The 16,466-nt window shown below is 42.3% G+C and overlaps 2 protein-coding genes across 6 annotated transcripts in view; one reads left to right on the forward strand and one right to left on the reverse strand.

Annotated features, from left to right (window-relative positions):
• Positions 1-3,570: 3,570 nt before the first annotated feature.
• On the reverse strand, positions 3,571-11,799 carry socs6a (suppressor of cytokine signaling 6a). 2 transcript variants are annotated; one of them, XM_086102152.1, is made up of 3 exons: positions 11,595-11,799; positions 10,919-10,993; positions 3,571-8,832 (listed from the first exon to the last, which is right to left on the reverse strand). In XM_086102152.1, exon 3 carries the CDS (start codon positions 8,703-8,705, stop codon positions 7,095-7,097), a length of 1,611 nt encoding a protein of 536 aa, XP_085958278.1. In that variant the 5' UTR covers positions 8,706-8,832; positions 10,919-10,993; positions 11,595-11,799; the 3' UTR covers positions 3,571-7,094. The 2 variants fall into 2 exon arrangements, with proteins under 2 accessions (XP_085958278.1, XP_085958279.1); XM_086102153.1 differs by lacking the exon at positions 11,595-11,799 and adding an exon at positions 11,401-11,558.
• Positions 11,800-14,652: 2,853 nt separating this feature from the next.
• Positions 14,653-16,466, forward strand: part of rttn (rotatin) — a 32,433-nt gene continuing 30,619 nt past the window's right edge. For all 4 annotated transcript variants that reach the window (XR_015098984.1, XM_086101783.1, XM_086101781.1 and 1 more), the window contains exons 1-5: positions 14,653-14,834; positions 15,164-15,351; positions 15,432-15,621; positions 15,713-15,811; positions 16,325-16,415. Coding sequence is in view for 3 of the 4 variants with exons in the window: in XM_086101783.1 (XP_085957909.1) it covers positions 14,804-14,834; positions 15,164-15,351; positions 15,432-15,621; positions 15,713-15,811; positions 16,325-16,415 (599 nt within the window). In the remaining variant the exon portion in view is untranslated. The remainder of the gene's footprint in view (positions 14,835-15,163; positions 15,352-15,431; positions 15,622-15,712; positions 15,812-16,324; positions 16,416-16,466) is intronic.

Raw genomic sequence — 16,466 nt, forward strand, 5'->3', positions numbered from 1 at the left:
ACATGCATCAATTATTTTGGGCAATTTAATGTAAAAAAATTATTTGTTATTTGTTATTTATTTATTTGAAAATTCAGTCACTTCCCTGTATCAAAATAAAAAATATGTACAGCGCAGACCGTTGGATCTGGCATAGAACTGCCTTCCCTACCTCGGCCCGATGTAGAGACTAAACCATGAAATGTATGCTGTTGCTACTCACTCCTAATGGAGCAAGAAGGAGAAGGAGATCTGCTCTCAGCTGGGTACAAATCCCATTTTGAAAGTGTGGTTTGTCCTGTTCTGGTGTCTGAGCTAAAGAGTCCATTTCGGGTTGGACTGCAAACTGCCACCTGCTCTCCACTTCATCTCTTTTCAACCTCCAGCCTCTTGGCCCCCCAGCAGCACCCAGCTACTACTTTGTAGATGGAGAAAAGGAGGCTGGTGTCCAAATCAAAATGTGCATTTCCCGATGACCGCCACCTGTTCAACTCAATGGCAGCTCGTGCCATGCTCACCACCTGAGTGAAGGATGGACCCGCCGCTGAGACATGGTGGTGCATTGTCACGCTCACATTATTATTTCTTAGTAGCACTCCAGCTATGGCGCCCCAGCCGCAAAGTTCCACTTACACATTTTGGCGTGTTTTCAAGCTTCTTCCCTAAAGATGACTTTAATCACCGAGCAAACATCAAACCATCACTTTGGGGTGTGGGGGGTGTGGGGGCAAAAGATTGCTTGATCGTGACTAAGTCAAGCATCACTTGAAAAGAAAAGCGTATTTATGAGTATGTAAATGTTTTTTACTTAATGATTTAAACAGATTCCAATGTTTATTAATCATGCTTTGAATCTCATAATAGGCATCAATTTTCTTTTTTCAAAAATATTTAACCTATGATGTATTTATGAATATTTGTGGTTGGTGTTTTTCCATCCATATTTAAACAGATTCCAATGTTTATTAATCGTGCTTTCAATCCCATAATAAGCATCAATCTACTTTTTTCAAGAATATTCAACTTATGATGTATTGACGAATATTTGTGGTTGGTGTTTTTCCATCCATATTTCCCCAAGGTAATTTCCCAATCCCCGTTCTAGCAGTCCTGCCAATACTTTATCATGAAAATGAAGGGGGCTTTGATTGCGTTGCAGGCTCCTTCTGCCGTGACTTTTCAAATGCTCAATGAATTTACATAATTCAAACAAACCTGTATGACATTGAGCTTCAGATCAAAAATTGATCCGAAACCTCGAGATTTCGCATCTATTTTTGATTTGAAAATCAATACACTGAATATTTTCTGATGTCTCCTTCTACACTAATGACCTTGCTGTACTCAAGAACTGACTTGACGGGTTATCAATCACATGTCATACTGACCCGGCTTTTTTTTTTTTTTTGTATAACTCTGATAACCTGTGGCTGAGGCCATCTGGAATGGCCATTCTGTGGTAATTAGGCATGTGGCTCCTCCACAGAATCAGAACCATGGCTCTTTTTTTACATGAAAAAGGTAAAAGAGCTGTGAAATGGGGCTGGTTTCCTACCAATTTTATCTCAAAAGACTGAAGATGTTCGAAGCAAGCGTATTTTCAATGAAACCATTACCTGTGTTCATAGAAATGTGAATATATCATATCAAATATGTAGCATATGATAAATTCGATGTACCCAGTAGGGAGACTATAATCACCGAGACGGTGGCTGTTTCAGTCGAGAGCTGATGTTGGAGAAGGCGGTCCCTTGTCTAACAAGGCTAATTGGGCTTTAGAGGCTCCTAATGCATGACAAATCGAGAAGGAGAGGGCCTGAGCACTGCTGGTGTGAGCAGCTCAAGCATTAATAAAGCTGCACCTTTCAGTCAAAGACATCTGTTGCCAGCAGGCAACACTGCCTTCATCATGACTGCCCCGGCCCACCCATGTTTGGCTGGCATCACCATTTAAAGAGATACACACATACAAAAATGCACATATATATATATATATATATATATGTGTGTGTGTGTGTGTGTGTGTGTGTGTGTGTTTCCCGGCTAATTCAAGCTGTCGACATCAGCCCAGTTTGGAGGTGAAAAATGGGTGCACCACGCGACGCACCAGATGGCAGAGCTGGATCATTAATCTCAGCCGGCAGACATGCGATGGATGGATTCTCCAGAGTGAACCGTTTCAAAACTGAGAACGGCACCCAGGGATGGAATTTGCTAGGCAATCCGTAATTTTGTCGAACGAAATACATTACAGGCATGTGCAGTGTGTATGTATTTTGTCCATGTTTAAAATGTCAATTTTGTCATACATCTGGTACGTTCAGTGCGCAGTCCTATGTGGCCCTAAAGTGGCACTTGTGAAAAAAAGTGGCCCCTTGCAGCGTTTAAGTTGCCCATCACCGACCAAAGGATTAGCGTACATTTTAGCCATAATGATTCCAAAAGATGCACCAGCCTGAACAAGGACTGCTCAGAGAATACTGAATGCACAGCAGATGAAACACGAAGCTGGCAGGGTCACATTCGAAGCAAGAAGACTCGATTGTCCAAATGTACTGTAAAGCATTTGAACATTTATTTCCAACCGATTGTAAGGGTCAGCAGAAATTGATCGGTGTAATAATTTTTTTTTTTTTAATGACAACAGTGCAACCTACAACACGACATCTGGGAAAATAGTTGCCATTCCTCATCATATGTTCCGATTAGTCCTGAGGTTGAAATTGTACTTTGGCAGGAAAGGGAACCCTCGCTTGCACATTGTTTTCAATTTAAAAATTAAAAGTGAAATGCAGACAAGGGTTTTTTTCACTGAAGGGAGGGGCAAAGGCATCTCCATATGACACGCGACTACCAGTGTGCTATGAATAAATCATCGCGAGCCAGGCAGGGGGAGAGTAAACAGTTGTGTATCTTCACCTGAGATTCCGAGAGAGGGCTGTCAGACACTGCAGTTAACAAAGGCTGCCTCCTCATCGCCATGCAGATGGTGTTTTCGGCAGATCCAAGTCAAAACCTGACATGATCGGGGTAGCTACGACATGAACTTGCTGAAGATGCCCTCCGGTTTGCGTGTAAATGCAACATTTTAGGGACAAAGTGGCACAGGATTGATCACTCTGATGTTAAGATGCATATACTGTACTGTATAAGGGAATGCGGTCGTCATGTTAAATAAGATGGGTGGGGAGGTTTTTTAAATTTGTTGACATTTTTCCCTTATAATTCTGGATAAAACTTGTCCCAGTACACATCCATTAATGGATGACATGATGGTGCGGGAAAAGTCTGCAGAGGACAATTATGGCCACAACTGAAAAAATGGACAAAATGAGAACAAACTCATCATTAATATCGTAATGATAAAAATTGGGATTTGTTTTGTTGTTCATTCCTGTACCATTGTAACTGTTCTCTCGTTTTTTTTTGTTTTTGTCCAGTGTGAGCCCACTTGTCCTTTTCTAGGGAATTCATGTTATGTTGTTGAATCCGTTTTTAACAGATCATGGTCACAATGCGACATGTCCAGTTTTTGCTCTCTGTGAGAGAAGTCCAAGTAAGAAAAATAAAAACTACTGGAAACCAAAAAAATAGGTTTTAGAATATAGTTTTTTTTTATTTATAATTTATAACTGGCAGATACAAAAACTCTTAAACTGTATCCAAAATGTGCAATAAATCACTGCTGATTAACAAAGAAATTACAAAAGTCTGTCTACTTTGGAAAGTGAACAGACGATTTGTAAACTGGTTTGAACGAGTAACCCCGGAGTGTTTCCCGATCGCGACTGATGCTCTTTTGAAGTGAACTCTAGTTTTGACCAAATTGCAAATCTGCATTGCTCTCCCAAGATGACAACACACCATTGTGTGTACATACATCAATGTTGGCCACACTCTAGCACCCCCCCCCACCCCCCTCATTATTAAATACAAGAAAGGCAATCATTTTCAGTAAGCAGCACAAACGTATGGAAACATGTGACAAGGTCTTGTACCAATATATTTGAGAGATGTCAACAAAACATGGACAGAGGACGGGCATCTACAAAAATAATAATCATAATGCTGTAAACGATCACCTTCATTCATCAGGATGCACCGAATATGTTTAAGTGCGGAACGGCAGCGTGCACAGGCATCAAGCTCTGGAACCACACACTCGAGGTGTCAAAAGCTAACGCGACGATGGATCACAGCAGCGACACTTGTGGAAAAGGGTTCCCGCTCGTCAATATCGGGACAACGGATTGCAAATCAAAACAGAAAAGAAAAACAACACTGTATCAAAAACATCCGACTTTCACATTTCAATCAAAAAGTACATCCACATTCATGATCCGCCGAACCGGGCGGGATGCTGGTGCCTTCCCCTTCATGTTCTACACACATCGTATGACACCAAACTGAATACAGCATAAAGTTAACCAAACGCGTACATGAAGAAACGGCGACTAGCGTGCGACGGTGAACTCTTGGCAGGATGTCAGTGTCGCCAAAACCAAACAACAGATCGGAAAAGAAAAACAAGATCCAACTTCCCCAGTACACAGGTTAGCAGAAGCAAGTTCCTTCGTTCCTATACAACGCAAACGCTTGAAAACGCTACTACCTTTAACAAGCAGCGCCTTCCGAGTTCCTCATTTCTCAGACATGAACGTTTCCAGCTCACTTAAACGGACGCCGTATTCTCCTTGTCTGAGGAACCGTGTCTCCAAATGATCCGGCGCTAATGTGAGAACTGACATCACCAGAATTCCCTCTCAAGGTATTCGTATCAAGCACTTTTGAAATGAAGTGCTGGATGTGCTTTTCCCTCTTTCCTGCTGTGTTTTGAGTTCTTTTGTTTTTGGGAAACTCACACGGTAACCACAACTGTAATGGAATTGTCATGAGCTGAGACCTGGACATCAAGCCAACCGTGGATTTCCCAAATCCTTTCACACAGAGTTCACACCGGTTTGGGAAGTCATTTGATCTGGGTCAGACTTGACGACGCAGGCGTCACTGCATACAGATTCAGGTCGAGTGACGACAGGTCTGCTTTTAGGTTCTAGACGACTTGTTTGTAATTACAAAGCACATCAAAGCTTTAGTTGGGTTTACGCAATGTGGCAAAGCCCATTGTGACATCTTATCTCGTTGAGGTCAACCGTTGAAGTCTTCACTACATGCGGATGAGCAGCACGGTTCTTCACTCGAGCTGCTATGTAGTATTCCTTCAACAGAAAAATACTTGAAAAGGGGACCTGTTATGCTTAACTTTGGACAACCAATCTAGCAAAACGCACTACCGCTCAAAGGTTTGGCCATACTTTCTCTTGCTATTGACTTGAGAAACCGTGTTCAAACTCGAAACGGGGTCGTGTGGTTCTAAAGGATCTTGAGCTACCGTTTATGTTCAAAGAAGTCCTAAATGGCTCTTGCCGAGTTCAGAACACCAAACGAGACCTCGGGGATGAGCTGCTGTCACAGAAAGAAAGAATAGAAACAATACTTTATCTTAAATCATTGTATCTTAAATCACCATTAAGCATAATAGGTCCCACTTATTTGTAGAGCACAAGAGTAAAACAATGCCGTTTCCAAAAACAGCACATGGAAAAAAAAAGAATTAAAAATCCAGCATTATCAGTACCGTTAGACTTGCATAATATAGAATGGCTCTACATAGCCAGAGGTGAATTTAAAGCTCAATGCGCATGACCAAATTGCTTAAAATGTCTCCATTTTAGACAGCCGTAAACCGTGGCGCCCTGCGTGCCACACATGTCGCCGCACATTATGTTCTATACAAAACACCTGAAAAGATGATTTCATCCTCATGTGGCATTTGTTTTTGCAATTGACGAGTAATCGTCAGATCTTAGTCTACACTTGTGCTTTCTAAGGTTCGACCGCAAACATTCTCCGGTTGAACAGCTGTCACCTGTCACACCGTGGCTAGGTGTAGAAGATGAGTTCATGATAGGAAAGCATCCAAGGAGTCTCCTACAACAATCAATGCATGCAAACATGAGAATTCATTTTCATGTATTATGCTGAACTAGAACATGCTCAAAACCGATCAGTTTGACAGGTTTTGCAGGTGCTTTTTCAGCCCAAAAAGGTCAATGAGAAATTTGTTTATTTCACCAAATTCATTTTAAAAATGCATACCAATTCACTAGTTGCCGTTCATTTTGAATTTCTTATAGGCCTTGTTTCAGCATTTCATTGTGCAACTGGAATAAGTCGCGGTGGCTGATTGTGTGTGTGGTTGACCTGTAAGTAGAAATAATCATCTTAAAAGAGTTCAGGTGGATGTAAACCTTGTGTACAGTGTTCCCTCACCACTTTGCATTTTGGGGGTTTTTTTGGCTTCAATCTGTTGCGGTTTTTCATATCTCATTATATCTTCATCTCTTGCAGTTTGAAATCGCTATTTTGCAGGCTTTCTTGCAATTTTTCTTTTCCTTCTAAGTCGGACTGGTCAAGAAATGTATTTATTTATTTATTGTTGCGGAGGCGCAATTTGATTTACAAAAACTGAGACCATGAGCATGCGGGGCATGTTTGGAAATCTGATGGCGGTGAACTACTCTGAGGGGGTGTGTGTTCAGAGAGTCAGCACACACTTCCCTCACAATAATTTTTTGAAGCCAGCCTGTGTTCTGAACCAATCAGCAGGTCGTGCTTGAACTGTTTCCATCTGGACTGCCCTGGCGCACCAGACACGGGATGCTAGTGAGGGTAAGCCATTTTAAGATTAAAAAGAAAAACTTTAACGTCGTTATTAGCCAACATTTTGTCGTCCTCGTCCGCTGCCAGGGCGCAGAGCGTGCTCGGCTCACTTTAATTGAGGAATGCGGCCTATAATCCGCATTTTAGTATTCATTCTTCAGTTTGCATTTTAAAAGTTATGAAGTGTACCAAGCGTTTCGAAGGTTGGGAGCTATGTTTGTGTGGCTGTGTGTTGTAATGGTTGAATCGAGGCTGAATTCCAGCCCAACGAAATGAACTCAAATTTAGCAGATGTCAACTATCGCGAACGTAAGCCCCACAACAAAGGAGGGACCACTGTACACCTCACTGAACAACAAAAGTGCAAAATAGACGCCACTGTCCTATGTATGTCAGTAGTGCTTCTCCTGTAGGTAATCTTTCATCTTGTTCGGTAAGGGCAGTTTCTGGATCAGGTCTATCCTTGTGTATTGTCGAATGACAAAGCGACAAAGGTACTGCAGGGAGCGCACTTGCATAAACCGAGACACGGGGTTGGTGAGTCTGACGGGGTAGGTTGCGGACCCCGGTAAGCGGGATCTGGAATAACAAAAAGCACCATTCTCCGAGTCCTTTATCGAGTGTTCAATGAGGTCCACAATGGACGTGTGCCCTTCCACGTCAGGCTGCTCATAAAAGCTGAAGCGTCCGTTGGAGTGTTCGATCCGGGTGTGGAGAGTTTTGCCCTGTGACCTGAAACTCAGGCTGAGCAGGTACCTGTCATCCGAGCTGTCCCGGACCAAAAACGAGCCATCGGCCAAGTTGATGAGCTTTTCCTCCGCCTCCCAGCGCGTGATGGGGCCCCAGTACCAGCCCTGCCTCGCCAGCTTCTTCAGCTCCTCGGTCAGGCTGGTCACCACCATGGGCCCGCTGCTCTGGACCGAGTCATACACTCGGCTGACGCCAGGAGCTGAATTGGGATCAAAGTTGAGGTGGTGTCGAACCCTATCGGCAACCTGGCTGTCCGAGGAGCCGAAGCCAGAGAACGTCCTGGGAAAACGACCGCTACTGCTCATGGGAGGCAGGAGGGGAGAGAGGGGAGGCGGGCCCTCTCCTCTCGAGCTTTGAAGCATGACGCCAGCAGAACCGATAAGAAGACTATTAACCGAGGAGTCCATGAATAGATCCGGAGGCAACGCGCCGACCATTTCGTGCTCCTCCGGTCCCCGATCCATCAGCGGGCACCCGTTGTCTGCCTGTGCCGCCACCTCCATAGGAGACGCGCTGTCCAGACAGAAGGAGTGGGACCCTTCTGGGTACATTCCCTCATCCAAAGGCATTGTGTACTGAATGTAGTCTTGGGGCGTCAACCCCAGCACCACAGGCACGTCATTGTCGTCAATGTTCAGATGCAGCTCGCCGTTTTGTGGCTGCTGGAGGTTTTTGAAGGATTCGGGTTGGTCCTGAAAGAGCCCGTCCATCTGAAAATCGCTGAATTCCTTCCGGATGCCATTCAAGTTGGGGCTGGGGCTAGGCGAGTGGACCATGGCCTTAACTTTGACCTCCATCTTAATACAAGCTTCGTCAGAGTTGACTGGCCGCAGAGGCCATGGCGAGGGGCTGTAGTGGTGACTCCGTAGCGACGCGGACCTTAGAGGTCTCTGGGCTTTGACCTCGTTGAAGCTGATGGGCACAGAAGAGGAGGAGAAGGTGTCGTCGTCGTCCGTCGAGCCAATGGCGGAGGACCCGGCTTTACTCTTTGCCTTCTGCTTGGCGGACAGCCTTCTCTTAAGTGATCCCATCAGGCCTTCGCTCTTTGAACGGTTCTTATTATGCCCACCTTTGTCTTCCTCACCACCCAAATCGCACACGGAAAGGTCTTTGGCATAGCAGCCACCAAAAAGTGACTCGTCCTTTGAGAACTCTGCCGCCACGGGTGCCTGCTGGAGCATGGCAAAGTCGCCGTCCTCTTTGCCCTTTATGCTCAGCGACTTCCGGATGGTCTTCAGGCTGATCTTCTTCATTCTGACTGGCCCTCCGCCAAGGAGGGGGGCATGAGATGTCTCTCCTTGTATGCTGATGAATGTACTAGCCACAGTATCCTCCCATCACGTCGCACAAAAGTCATGCATACAGCAGAGCCGGGAAACCCTTCAAAAAGTGAAACAGACACACACACACACACAGACACACAAGCAAAACGATCAGAAACAACCATGCATACCTACGTGCAGACAGATTACGTTTTAACAAGTGACGGCATTGGAATAACATCATTATAAACTGAACTATCTGCAAAAAGGTGAAAGCTACCGTATTTTCACGACTATAAGGCGCCATTAAAAGTCTTAAATTTTCTCCAAAATGGACAGGACGCCTTATGATGCGGAGCGTCTTGTGTATGCGCTGAGTTCCAAAACCTGACTGAGAGCCGACACGCTGTTTATATAGAGAAAAGGCGGAAGTGACTGTGGACAAGCATGCGGCAAAGAAGTCGGCCAATCAGTGAAGGGTGGGCGTGTATATATACACATATATGGAGAGAGAGAAAGAGAGAGAAAAGGCAGACGTGAGTGAGGACAGGCATGCGGGGAAGAAGTCCGCCAATGAGTGAAGGGTGGGCGTGTAAGTGGACGCTAAAGGGACGTCCCAAGCAGGTACCAACACCTGTATAGGGTGTGGCTATGTGCATTGTTGCAAAACAACTTCGGTTTTGGTTTCTAAGAACCCCCGAAAATAAATTCTACAAAGAGACACGCCTACGAAGCTCAGTTCAAACCTCAAGCCATCGGTTATGCTTTTGGCATGCGTGCCCATCTCACAGCAGCGGTGAAAAACCAAGTCAAGCAAATGAACTCTGAGCTTGCCGTTATTCCCGGAGGCTTGACTAAAGAACTCCAACCGCTGGAAATCGGCATCAACCGGGCGTCCAAAGTAAAGTTGCGACCGGGCGTTCAAAGTAAAGTTGCGAACGGCATGGGAACAATGGATGATCGATGGCAAACACAACTTTACAAAGAGTGAGAGGCAGCGCTGGGTGAGTTACGCCACAATTTGCGAATGGATTGTGGCTGCTTGGACGAACGTGTCTGCTTGCACTGTTGTTCGAGTTTTTGGCAAAGCCGGCATCATTTCTGTGGAGCCACATGGCAATGAGAGTGACTCTGACAACGAGAGGGAACACGGCGTTTTTGATGGATTACCGGTACTTGCACAATTGTTCAATTCTGATACAGAGGATGAGGACTTTGATGGATTTCTGGGTGATGATTGATCGAAAAACGTGAGTACTTTGTACGATGGCTAAATAAAATACAACGGAACTCAGTTTTGCTTCCGTTGCCTTTTTGAAAACGTGTTTTTAGCTTGTATCTGTATGTCTTGGCATGCTACCGTATGCTTCAAGCTAACGTGTTTTTAGCGTGCGCGCATGCATGCCGTATGTTTAAGCTGGCGTATGTTTTACCACTTTAAAACTGCGCCCAATAATACAGTGCGTTTTGTCTATGTGTAAAATACAGAAATAGCACCCATTAATGAAACTGCGCCCAACCATACGGTGCGCCGAATGGTCGTGAAAATACGGTATATTGTTAATATGTATGCAAGCGCATAAAGACAGCTTTAGATTGCATCATGTTTATTTTACACATAGTTTGTTGACTCAAGTCCAAGTTCTGGACGTTTTTTGCCACCTGTATGGAATGTAACAGTCTTTTAGAACAGGTTCAGAAAAGGGTGTGTGTATTAATAACTGCTGATTGCAAATCATTCAATTTATAGTCTACCAAAATAGCATTAAGTGCTGACATTTCTAAACACTCCGACTTAAATATTTTGACTTGTATAAAGTAAAAGGTTCAAGTAATTAGCAATTCAGCATCATTGAAATGTCACTGCTAACCCGATGCAATTGACTCACTGTATCAATCACACACACACACACACACACACACACACACACACACACACACACACACACACACACACACACATTTCCAAACACTCCAATTACAATATTTGCTCTCTTTTTAATTACTGAGCTTTTCAGATTAATAAAGTTCAAATACGCATTAATTTGCCACAGAGTGGTTTAAAAGACATGGTAAACCATTTTGAGTGCATTTATGATGGTGATAGATTACAATTAAGCGCGCACGCGCGGACACACAAACGCTGCAAGATAAAAGCAGACCAAAAAAGGTGTTAATATGACAGATGCAGACCGATTACTCACCATGATGAGCAGAGAAAATGTGACTCGACTTGACTGAATGGGTGAAGTTCCACTTCCAGCACCTTTCATGAGATGCTATGAAGAAAAACAAAGAAATCTTGTGATCACACCTCAAACACTTCCCGTTTTACCCAACGTGTTATTACTAGCTCGTTACTAACTAGTTGCTTATTTAACCTGCCGCTCCTTAGTTGATCTCATTATGGAAACAGATTCGAGGTTTTGTTTTGACCTAGCCTAGCACGGCCTACGCATTTAGAGGCTTGCCTTTCGCTTAGTCATGAAAGTAAGCATTTTACAACAACGTTCCCAATGTAAGATCACAATAGCAAACATTGGGAAAAAAGCACTCGACGCAAGTAATGTTTTTTTGGTTTGTTTTTTTACATTGCGTGTCAAAAGAACACATGAAAACTACCAGATATGCAACTGCGACGAGCTGCATAGCACATTTTGTCCTCATAGTGTAAATAAATGCTTACCGATGGCATTTTAAAACATCCCGTGTTGAATAAACCTTTACCGGGTGACTTGCACTCACGATAAAAACAAACTGATCCCAATCTGAAATAAAGGGTCGTTTGTTATAGCTGCCGAAAGCTACCTTGGCTAACGTTAGCGTACCACAACCTAAGCCAATCAGCGAGTTTGTCGAAATGAAACAATATCACATTACCTTGAGTTATTCTGCGTCCCGGTCCACAACAATAACGGCAGCGTTGACATGTCCACGGTTGGTACGTCTGGGGAAGGGAGCAAAAAGATGCGGTCATATATTCTCGCATACAATGACACAATAAGGTGACACCTTTCTGACTGACTAGGTTAGCACACTTGAGGAGCTGCCGGCCTCTTCCTTTGTTGCCTGTTGAGTTGAGGCGGACAGCACATTAGGATGGAGCGAGCACACACAAAAGCGCCTCATTCAATGGATGCACACGTTGATCAATCCTAATATTGGACTTCTAAAAAACATAGATGCCTATCAAAAATAGTCCCCTTCAGTAACAAATGGTGAGCATAACGAGACATGTTTTCAATATTAATTGTGCATATATTGTATTCCATTTGAGTTTGAATATAATTGGAAAATAAATATACCCTGATTCTACTTGTGCAAAAATTATAGACTGATATATAAAATGAAATGTTTAAAAAAAATATTCACTGCATATGGCAAAAGGTGAAATGATAAAGGATTTTATCTTCTTAGTCTGCATATATTATATTGTGCACATTTTGATAAATTATGATTACCCTTCCTGTGGAATAGTAGAAAGTGTGTGTTGTAACTACTTTATTCATACCTATAAGTATGTTTATTTACTCAAGTTAGTATAAGCACTATAAAAGATGGATGGATGGATTTATCATTTCTTTTTTCTGACATCACCCCCTGTCAAATGTGTTTTTTTCCCCCAGCGCTTGGATAATCAATACTATTTAAAATTTAAACAATGTATCTAATCGTGGGATACATGAATGTATGTATGAATAACCTACAATTGTAATACTAATCAAATATAAGTCAAAAATGTTTAGAGAGCAAGGAGACTAGATCTGGACTGGATATATTTATTGCTTTTTCCTTCTACTTTGAATATGTAAACTACGTCGAAGGATGACATCCATTAATGTTGTTTTAAAATGTCTTTGATTTTTTTTCTTATAAATGTCCTCTATTACCTATAATAATCAATGACCCAATAGCCACTATTAATCTGTAATTATCACTGTTTAGAAAATGTTTTGGGGGGTTTTTTTGGTGGTAAATGAATGTATTCTGTTTTTTTCTCACTAGTAAAGTATGTGTTATATTAGGACGTTATGAAAAAACAGCTGGAAAAGTTTGGAGAAACTGATGTAGTGAAGACATGGCAGTGAAACTCATTTCTTGTTCAAACAAACTGGCCATTGGTTGAGACGTGATCACATTGTGACAGGACACTGTATCCAAGGAAGCTGTATGAGGAAAAATAATTGCTGTAAAATATTCAATGTCCAAATAGCCTATTCACTAATGAGTAAACTTTCTTATTTGGGGTTTATGAGTCTGATTCAGTGTGGTGACTTGTGCTTACAGGTCTTTTTAATTTGTATTCTGAAAAGATCAAGTTGACTCTCCAACTATAAATTGATCGAGCAAACTAAACGTTGGTTGCCTAATTAGTGTCAGTACTGTTTATAAAGGGGATGATGTTTACCACGGCCAGACTAATTTGGTTTCTGCTCAACATCAGATTGTTGTTTTTTTTTTCTCCACACTGTCAAGTGTATGGCAGTCCTTCCCCACCCTGCTTGAGGCTGCTATGGGCAGACAGGCTCTCTGCTAGCGCTCTAATTACTGGGCCTTATTAGGCTTGATCAGGCTACCTTTTCTTGATATGCTGGCACACGGGGGAAAGTGGTAGTGGAGGAAGGCAGGAAGAAGGAGGAAGGAGGGATGGCAGCTCTGAAATGATGCACCAATGTCACCACAACACGAGTCTGTTTTTACAAGTCAAATTAGACCTGACAAACAAAGTTTACTCCACTTGATATTGGAAGCCAGACAGTAACACAGAATGCAGGCACAGCTTCACACAATACTGTGCACACTGTATCTCTTAAAAAAATTAAATCCAGTGTAGCCTCTCAAGTCGAACACAATGTTTCCTCATGTTGATTGACATCAAAGTTGCTCCTTTTCAAAACAGAATTTTCCACTAGAAACAGGTTAAAGTGAATTTAATCATTAAAGACTCAAACAGTTGCTCTCATTAAACCTTTATTAACTGTACAGTATAGTCAATGATTAATACACTGTGGCATTTTATACTGTTGGTATTGCCGCGATTTACTTACCTTAATATCTGCTCTGAATCAATCCTGTATCGAATTAATTAAACTGAACATAATTTACTTAGCTACCCAACACTTTCTGATGTCTCAGCAATCACCAAGAAAGTTTCTTCCTCAGTGGTTTCTCTTACTGTTGGCAATGTAGTGGAGGACAGGAACAGAAGGCATGTCAGGACTGCGGGTCCATGACAGGAGCAGTGGGACTGCGCAAAGAAGAACTGCAATGACATCCCGTGGTGTTTAGGATGTTTGTTTTATTTACAAGTCAACAATTTGTTGTTCATAATCACCCTTTAATGTGAATATCCATGCATGTTAAAAAAAAACAAATAATCTTGCACTATAAAAGCATCCTGCACTTTTAATCCCCCCCCCCAATAAAAAACATTCAAGGTGACCATCAAACATGTGATACATGCAGCTGAATGTGTTAATTATCACCTTGTCATTTCATGAACCACACATCTCATCTGAAGTGTAATTTCATGTGAAAACACTAGTTAGCCTAGTTGATGATAATGACTAATTTGCTTATACGTGTCAGTAAGAATGAAAAGTAACGCCACCCTTCCAGACCCTTCCATTGGCCGAAACTGCTTAACAAGGGTTGCGGGCATGCAGGCGGCTATCCCAGGCTGTCTTCGGGCAGCAGGCGAGGACATCCTGAACTGGGTGCCGGCCAATCGCAGAATACAAGGTTTTGAATTGGAATTATGATGATTCCGATACATTAAGCGCTCTAGAAAGGCTGACTCTTTTAATCGGATCTCATCTGATACCCTGGTTGTACCTAAAAACATTTTTAGCAAACGAGATTTGGAAGAACGAAAAGTTATTTTTCTCCTACACATTTGATGCCCATGAATGCATCTCCGTCAAATCCCGGATGTAGAGTGACGTTGGCGCGGATGTTAAAAACAAACTCCGATAGCTTTCATTTATGTGACCCAAGCAAACATCGACTCACTAAAGTGCACATTTGGCCCTCGTCTGGGCTTGGATACCACTTGTTTTAAACAACCGGAAAAACAGTGACCACGGAATATGGAATTATCTGGTATTATCAAGAAAATAGGTAAGAGCTAGCTGGAGAAAGATTGCTCGATGAACTGTTTTTATGTAAAATCAGTGATCGTTACCTCCTGTCCTCTATCGAACTGTAAAAAAATTTTTTTACTTAATTTGTACAGCGGCTCATTTGTTCGATATTACGTCCTATTTGTCCGTGTCTTGAAACATACTTTGACGCTTCCGTTGAGCTAATCCGGTAAAGTTATCAAAGTCAGTAAAACTCATCAACGCAGAACTTGTATCTTCTTCTGAGATCAAAATTCAAACACAAGAGGGTAAATCGTGATGGGATTTTTTTTCCCAAATGTAATATTTTGCTTCTGTGACCAACAGGCCACTCTTTGGTCGAGATCCGAGTTCGAGCATTGAAGAGCATCATGTGTAAACTGGAGCACTCCCTGATTTCCATCCCTGACATTGTTCAAGAAAAAATGCTGTTTGTGTATCTCCTGGAATGGTTCAATTTCCCAGAGGTGCCCATGCAAGAAGAAGTTCTGGATTTACTCTTGACCTTATCCAAGGTAGACAGAAAAGGTCATTTCTTCGGCTTTCATTTTGTCATTGTTTCTTGTTTCTTTCATTGTTGTGCCTTGTTTTTAAGCATCCAAGTGCAGCTCAGATGCTGAGAGATGTCGAGGCGGAGGATTTCCTCTCCCAACTGTCTGCTAATGTGGAACCGAGACTTCGAGCTGTCATTGATGCAACCCTGGACCAGCTGTTTCAGCTCCCTGAGCTAATCCCTGGTTGCACACCTGTCTTCACGCAGGGACTCCCCAATAAACCTCCAACAGGTGCTGCAGGCTTTGACAAACTCTTTATGAAATCTATTCAATAATGATCAAGATTAATTGAGGAATATTCTATGTGGTGTCACCTTTGAAGTAACCACAGATTTACCATCCGATGAGCATCTTCTTAAAGGGGGATATTTCCAGAAGAGCATGCTCAAACATGTGGATCTACCTCCTCTGAAGATACCAGGCACTGATTTCGACTTTTTGTTGCACAATGCATCATACAATAAAACCTCCAAAGTTGAACACAATCAGTCATACATATGTTAATATTGGTACTATTAAACAATTGTTCTAACTTCAAAACAAATATTCTTATAGAAAATGATACGTGATTTCATTACACTGCTAAGTTTCATTCACACCATTTTAAAGACAAGTTAACCATTGGGTTTGAAAAAAATCATACTAAAATAAAGTCAAACAATACTCAGCCTTTGAAGACAGACAGCAGAGGGGATTTTGCTGTGTGATACTCTGACCTTCTGTGGTGAGCATCACATTTAGCTGTCACAAGCAAGTCGAAGAAGAAAATAATTGCAAAATGAATCCTTTCGATGCTCACAGAGCTGGAGAAAAGATTTTTGTGTGGTTTGAGGCATCATTTCCAGATGTTTGAACTCCAAATTGTCTATTTGTGTATTTATCAAATTCCCACATTATGTTGCATGATGGTATTTCATCCAAGTGTTTTTTACAGTGCACGAGGCTGTGAAGTGCTTGAAGTTCTCTGTGTTTCCGTGGCTGACTCTGACAAACACTGACAGACACATTCTATCTTCCAATGAAAGGTGAGAGGAGAGCTACAGTATGTATTTCTACATGACGATAATACAGGCCTA

Source organism: Hippocampus guttulatus, chromosome 21 (assembly GCF_054856545.1).
Source record: "Hippocampus guttulatus isolate MCC_2025c chromosome 21, RoL_Hgut_1.0, whole genome shotgun sequence".
Taxonomy (NCBI): domain Eukaryota; kingdom Metazoa; phylum Chordata; class Actinopteri; order Syngnathiformes; family Syngnathidae; genus Hippocampus; species Hippocampus guttulatus.